The sequence below is a fragment of the Austrofundulus limnaeus genome, unplaced genomic scaffold (assembly GCF_001266775.1).
Source record: "Austrofundulus limnaeus strain Quisiro unplaced genomic scaffold, Austrofundulus_limnaeus-1.0 Scaffold398, whole genome shotgun sequence".
Taxonomy (NCBI): domain Eukaryota; kingdom Metazoa; phylum Chordata; class Actinopteri; order Cyprinodontiformes; family Rivulidae; genus Austrofundulus; species Austrofundulus limnaeus.
Genome location: NW_013952800.1, coordinates 435,806 through 443,436, shown reverse-complemented (window position 1 = coordinate 443,436; position 7,631 = coordinate 435,806). Strand labels below are relative to the sequence as shown.

The 7,631-nt window shown below is 36.3% G+C and overlaps 1 protein-coding gene across 1 annotated transcript in view; it reads left to right on the top strand.

Annotated features, from left to right (window-relative positions):
• The window catches only part of cwc27 (CWC27 spliceosome associated cyclophilin), a 78,675-nt gene that overhangs the window by 13,254 nt on the left and 57,790 nt on the right, over window positions 1-7,631 (top strand). Inside the window, exon 4 of the mRNA XM_014023946.1 lies at window positions 2,469-2,612. Within this exon, the coding sequence (XP_013879400.1) occupies window positions 2,469-2,612 (144 nt within the window). The remainder of the gene's footprint in view (window positions 1-2,468; window positions 2,613-7,631) is intronic.

Below are 7,631 nucleotides of genomic sequence, written 5' to 3'. Positions count from 1 at the left end.
ATGCTGAGGTGTGCAATTCACAACCGAGGACAAGGTTGTGATTTGCAAAGGGGGGATATGTAGCAGTAACTTAGATGGACTGTCAGTCCTCCAAACTTTGGCCAACACATTCTTCGTCCCCATGTCTACAAGAGAACAATGACTTATTCATTTACCTCCAAGCTTTGTTTACTATCTACAAGTGGTAAGATAGCAACCGGACGTGACCACCTCCTGTTGATTGAGTACTGTGTAAGAACCCCTTTGATGTGCTCAAAATGGCCGCTTATCACAAAGAACTCAAGATCTTTGCAGACATGATGTCTAGCAGGAGTGGGGTTTTGCTGACATGAAACCCTTTGAAGCCGGATCTCCTGTTGAGATGTAACACCCAGGCAAGCTTCAAAGAGACATACCATCTCATTTATGGTTTTAGAGCGCCCCCAAAAGACTGGTTTCATAATTACACCACGAACAAATGTTTTTTTGTATTTCTCATTCTGATAAAAAAAAAGGGAGAAAAGAATTATTGTATTTTCTACGTGATTCAATCATTTGAAACAATGTACTGTTTTAATCACTTCACAAGCAATCTACCTCTGTGTGTTTAATCAATTTAGTGGCGAGAGACTGTGAAGAGGAAGGCAGGTCATGTGACTGTTTTCAGCCAATCACGAGTTTTTCAGAGTCAACAAAATAGACCAGTTTAGCAGCAGTCAGTCAGTCAGAAGAAGACAAAAAAAAGAAGCAGCATGAAGTGAAGAAGTGAGAGGATTAGCTCCAGTTTCCCTTTGGGGACAATTTTCTTTATTTTTATTTTTATTTTTATTTTATTTCATTTTATTTTGTAACTTCAAAGTGGTTGATTCTTCTTTATATCGCGGGACTGGATTTATGCAGGAAGCGAGCTTGATCAGAACTTTTTCAATCAACACGGATCTAGAAGCAGAACCCTGGCTTCCAGCTTGGAGCCTGACCCAAGCCGCTCCGAGGTGTTAGTTTGTACCCACAAGGGACCGCTCTGAAATCGACGACATCGCTGAACCAGCTTCGATCAAGCTCCGGTACCCCGGGACAACCTTAAAAGCATCTGAGTGGTAGGACAGATATACTTTCTCTGTGACGGTGTGCTCAGCTGAGTGGTGGTGAAGGTTCTGGATCATTAAGTTGAGTTGAAGAAGGTTTGGCGAGTTTATTTCACACATAATTCACGTCCCCTCTTAAATCGATGAATTAACAATTTCTTTTATTAATCTTTAAGTTTTCTTAATTTGTAGTGTAGACTAGGTTAAGTGGTTCAGTTAGAATGATGCGAGAGATGATTAAAGGGTGATAAAGTGACGCTCATTGTTAAACTGCAAGGCTTTGATGATAATAGTTTCTGTTGSCAAATAATCTGCTTGTATTGTTACTTCTGAATCAATTAATACAGGGTATATTTTGAAATTTCTGTTCGCCTGTGCGTAATTTATTGGGTTTTGCTCTTTAAACTGGTAGAATTCACTATTCAGTATTTGAGACTGACTTAAAATCTATAAATTCATTTCCTGGATTACTAGGTGGTGCCCCTTTTATTATGCTAATAAATTACGAGGAATTTATGATTTAGCAACTGTCCATAACATCGACAAAATATCACTACACAAGATTCTAATTTTCTGATATGCTGAATTTGAGATTTTCATTTGTTGTCATTTGTAATCATCAAAATTAAACGAAATAAACATTTGAAATATATGAGTTTGTATGTAATATATGAATATAATACACAAGTTTCACTTTTTAAATGGAATTACTGAAATAAATCTACTTTTTTATGATATTCTAATTTTATGACCAGCACCTGTAGAGCAGGAATAGAATTGGGCCCAGGATGGAACCCTGTGGAACCCCGCAGGAGAGTTTCGCTGAGTCAGAGAGAGATTGGCCTAATAAGACTGAGAGAGAGAGCAGTCTGAGAGGTATGATTTGAGATTTGTTAGAAGAGGGAAATGCTTCACAGTGGGAAGCAAGGTCCTGTTCAAACCTTTCTGAAACGTTGTCCTGCTGTCAAAATCATAAATACCAAATTTTCGTAAAAATTGTAAAGTTTTTTTTATTTTTAAAGTTTTGTCTAGAGTTCCTTTGTAAATAAAATATAANTTCAGTTGGTGTGCAATGAATCTAAAATATATGAAAGTTTAATGTTTATCAGTACATTACAGTAAATAATGAACTTTATCACAATATGCTAAATCTTTAAGAAGGACCTGTAAACTCAGTTCATACCTTGGTCCTAAACCCAACCCCCAACCCACCTGTAATTTGTATTCATACCTGGTCCCCACAGTGCACGTTCAGTCCCCACGAGACAGCATTTTCAGGAAAATTGTCCCCATGATGGTGCGGCTGTGGTGACAACACACAAAATAAAACAGTGAAAAAACAAATCAGCACAATAAAACAAAAACTAAAATAACTCTCTCACAGAATATTTTCCAAACTTGCAGGATGAGTTTCACTCCAGACTGCGCTTCATTCGGAGGGGCTTGGTTGCCATGGCCAACGCTGGTGCCCACGACAATGGCAGTCAGTTTTTCTTCACGTTGGGACGAGCAGATGAGCTCAATAACAAACACACAATATTTGGAAAGGTAAATCTGAGGAGCTGGAGGTTTATATTGACTATACTAGAGTTCCTGCAATGTTTGTACTCTAGATTCAGACCAGAAGGAAGTCCTTAGACCCTGACGGGAATAATTTGTGTTTTTATGGTAATTAAGTTTTAGAGGCACAGCTTTTCTACACATTACTGAAGCTTCATTTAATCCCTCCTCTGTCTTTCTGTGCAGACTGATGTTTGCCTACAGATAGACTAAAAATATTTGAATGAAAAAATGTCTGCTGAATCAGCATTCACACTGTTGTTTTTGTTGTTATTGTTGTGTTTATAGTTCTCTTTTTTCTGAATGTTTTGTTTTTCAAATTGCTTTTGTATAGTTTGTGCTATTTTAACGATTCATTAGGGGTGTAAAGGGATACTCACAAGACAAGACGGGATCCTGCTTCCATTTGAACTTAAGATTTCAACAGTTTCTTTGAAATAAAAAAAAAATGCCACAAATTTAACTGAGTGGTGTATCTCCTGTCAGATTTTCCATAAGTTTCTGCAGACCTTAGAACAGTTCTTCAACATTAAACAACTTTCTAACTTTAAAGGTGTGGGGCATTTCAACTCTGGAGGCTCCAACATATTTTCATTAGGAATCCAAACAGTCTACTCCAGGGTTCCTGCAGATCCTTAAAAAGTCTTAAAAGTCATTAAATTCATCGATCCAAAAATAAGGCCTTAATTATCCTTAAAAGGTCTTACATCAATCTTTCAGAGGTCTTAAAAATGTTAACACGTCGTACATAGGATGACTGTAATTCATCTCAAATATTAAAATAATTGGTAACGTTTATTTTTTTTAATATTCACATGCAGATATTCCCTTTGACATCACTTCCTGTTACTTCACATGCAAATATCTCAACAACTGTCCATCTGAGCAATGTGACATTCATTTCACAATATGTTAATAATGTTGTCTTTCCAAAAATGCATTGATATTTCTTACAAAAAAATTAATGTCACAGACACTTTAAGGTTCCATCTTGGAGAAAGTCTGCCATACACTCAAGTAGCAAAGGCTCATGGGAAATTTCATAAATTGATAAAATATGAGTTTTTGTGGCCTTATAAAGTGCGCAAATCTGCATGTGGGGTTAAATCTGCTCTAAATATTTCTTGTTGTCATTTCATGTTCCATGTTTAATCCTAATAAATCAACGATAAAGTCAGCACCATGAATGAAAACTACCTTCACTTCAGCCCTTTTATATCGTCATTTGACCAATGGAAATACTGTGTTTTCACATAACAGGCACCTTGTAACTTTGGCAACTGTTGGTGGGCCAGTTCAAATGGCTTGGAGGGCCAAATTTGGCCCGCGGGCCCCACTTTGGGCTTCTCTGATCTACAGCAAATTAGGGTTAAGAACCCACTGTGGGTCCTAAAACTTCAGATTTTGTGTTGTTAGAGGATTTCCAGGAATTAAATTAATTTTAAAACTGATTGCTAAGAACATTTCTGCTATACTTAGATATGGATAAAAACATTTGATCTATTAGCAATATTTGAATACTTCAACCAAAAATACTTTGATCCCAAAGCTTCTGCCAGTTTTTATTTTTATGTGTTGTCATTTGTGTTTATTATGAAATTGGCCTTAACTTCAATTTCACTTGGCATTAAAAAGTCTTTAAAAGTCTTAAATTTAACTCTTTAACCCTGTACTCAAGGGCCAACCTTTTATATGAATAATTTCTAGATTTAATAAATAAATAGACATATTTTTTACATTTCTTATGTCTCTGAAAATATTGGATCCTCTAAGCTAATGTTATCTCCCAGCATCTAATACTTCCAACAGAACCAAGACCATACTGGTTCCTGTGCAGCTCACGGACCAGCAGGGTCACCCCACTTTAGATTTCTGGACAAACACACAATAGTTGACATCAACCCTGGGACAAAGGGTTATACCTAGACCCTGTGATGGAAACAGGCTAAGGGAGAACAGAATGATGCTATTTCTGTTTCCTAATTGCTTTAGCAGGAGCAGATTTATTCATTTTTTCACAGAGTAAAACCTCAGCTTTGAGTCCAGATTTATCCAATCATTTTCACTCTAATTCACACCTTCATGCCTGTGATCAAAGCAGTTTTCTTCTGAGACACACAAAGAGCCTATTTATTCTCTACAGACCTCCACATGCTCCATCCCAAGCAGAACAGTTGACATGCGATCACATGATTGTTCCATATCTCCTGCACCAGCCAACGGTTTTACGATAGACCCCATATTTGAGGAGGGGGCTCCTTTCAAAGAGGGGGTGTCAGGACATGCAAAAATGCTTATAAGTCAAAAACTGTTAAACATAGAAGCTTCAGATTTCTTTTGTTGTTTAGCTCTGATGAAGCTCTATCCATCAGGCCCACCAATCAGTGCCCCCGCCCCGGACCCCCCAATTTATCTTGAAAAGGGGTATCTGGACATACTGTACAAAAATGGTTATTGCTCAAAAACTATTAAACAAAAGGAGCTTCAAATTTNGTCAGAACGTCACTCAGTTTTGTTTAGGCTAAGAGAGAACACGATAACACACCAACTCTTTGTCAGCTTCAACCTTTCAGACTGAAATGATCAGAAAGTAGAAAATACAAAACTGAATCTAATATTCAATTAATCGTTTACAAAATTTCTTCACTGTTTTATTTTACAATTTTTGCCACCTTCCAACTTTTTCAGATTTGGGGTTGTAGGTTTCCATCATCTTTTATTGTTGTTTCTGTCCATATTATTTTACGTGTCATAAGTTGAAAATTGTGTATGTAAAAATATTCATTATAAGTAGCTCAAGTTTATGTCCTTTTGGTGTCATATTTTGACTTTAGTCTATGCCATATTAGTTTCAAAAAGATCAAGTGTGGGTATATTTGTACTTTTCTTAGTTTTTATATTATTTTAAAATGGATTTTGCCATTATGGAAGTCTCCTTGTAAGTGGAACGAATTTAAAAGGTAAAAAGAAAGAAAGTAATCTTTTAATTTTTGTTCCTTCAGACATTTAAGGGAAAAAGCAAAAGCAGCCATGATCTTTTGAAGGATGATCCCAAACTGAGTTCTGTTCCAGCTGTTGATAAGTATGAAAATAATTATTGCCCACCACCAAAACACATTCAGATTGTTTTCCCTTGTTTTCTGTGCATGTATTCATTGTCTGGTGTGTTAACAAGATATCTCAGGAACTACTGGATAAAACTCTTAGAAGAAGTACTGATAAGGATATCTGCAACTGGTTAACTTCAAGTCAAGCTGAGTCAAAATGGTTGCCACTAATTGATATTATTAAACACAAACATTGCTACAATCTAACCAGTTTTGTAAATACTGAACTGAATTCTGGTGTGATGGTAGGCGCGAGTCATCCTCATATTTCCAGCACTTATTGGATGCACAATATCTGTTTTTAAAATTTTGCCATTAACTATTTTAGTCAACTCTGTTAACAAAATATTTGGTAAAGCACTAAAGAATTTTATTGAAACTTTAATAAAAACAATCATTGAATGTACATTTACAACTGATTGATTTGTGGGTTTAACCCAGTTCAAGATGGCTGCCACATCCAAATGGCCCATTTGACAGATATTGAGCTAAAACTTGATGTGGCAGCAGCTGAGGTTCATCCCCAATACACATATAGATCTACACATTTATGTAATCTTTCATCTTGAAAGTTTAGCATTAACTGTTAACAGCAGATTAACTTGGGAGTTACCACATTTCAAAGATGGCCACCATATCTAACATTAGCCAACACAGAAATGGATGTATCTTAGTTCAGTTTACAGATACTGAGCTAAAGTTTGATGTAGTAATTGCAGTCAGTCTCAACAAATTACTGGAGAGCACCCTTCTACCCAGATCTCACAACAATCTCTTATAATGACATTTTTAAGGTTTCACCTCCCATAACTCTGTTTTATCTTCTTATAATGATTTTTCTTCAACACTTTGACATGAAAGGCAATGGGTGATAAGAATTCCTTCAAAGAAAGCTATAAATTGATTTAGTTTATCATTATTGAACAAAATATTTTTGCTGTTTAACAATTGGTTGTTGTTTTTTCTACTTTAAAGGGGCAGAAATGAACCTGGAAATAAAGCTGATGTAAGTAAAACTGTATCCACAAACACAGCCTGCAGTCTTAATTCTGTATTTTAATTTCTCTATTACTTGTCAGTCAGATGATGAGGCAGACATTGAGGATGATGAGCATGCAGATGAAGAATACGACTCAGACAAGAAAGAAAAGATGAGAGAACTGATCAGCCAAAAACTAAAGAAACAAAAAGGTGCAGAAAGGCCCAGTGAGGAGGAACCATCGAAGAAGAGCAGCCGCAGGTATGACTGATCATTTCAGTTTAATTCTTTGTTGATTCATCTGATCTGTTAGGAATGTTCAGAAACATCCAGCTGCTCATTGCTTTGCTCTGACTGCTTTAGCAGCATTATGATGTGTTATTTCACTTCACTTGTAATATCATGAAATGACCTGATGGTGGCGCTTCTGGACTGTAGAATATAGAGAACACACACCAAAGCTTTACAAGTGACACTACTATGTTGTGGAGACATAGATAGATAATAACATCCACAAAATGTTGTCTTTGTTTTGCTCACTTGCAGAACAGTTAATTTATAAGCATGTCTGTTAGAGCAGAGCTTTCAACCTGGATAAAATATAGAGTTGTCTTCTGTGCTTCTGATTACTTGAAATCACATTGTTGTGCTTCTACACAGCTGATTAAATCTTAATGTTAAGGAATCCTCGTGATACTTTTCAATAATAATTTACTACAATAAATTATAATTAATTTACTACAATAAATTATTATTAATAATATATGATTAGAACTCTGTGCAGCAGATGGATCTGAGTCCAGTGGTTTGGAGCTCTTCTGTGTGACTCTAGGTGTGACTGGGAGTGTGGGTGGTTTGTCTCTGTGTCTCTGTTGGACTGGAGACCTGTCCAGGAGTCTCTGTTGGACTGGAGACCTGTCC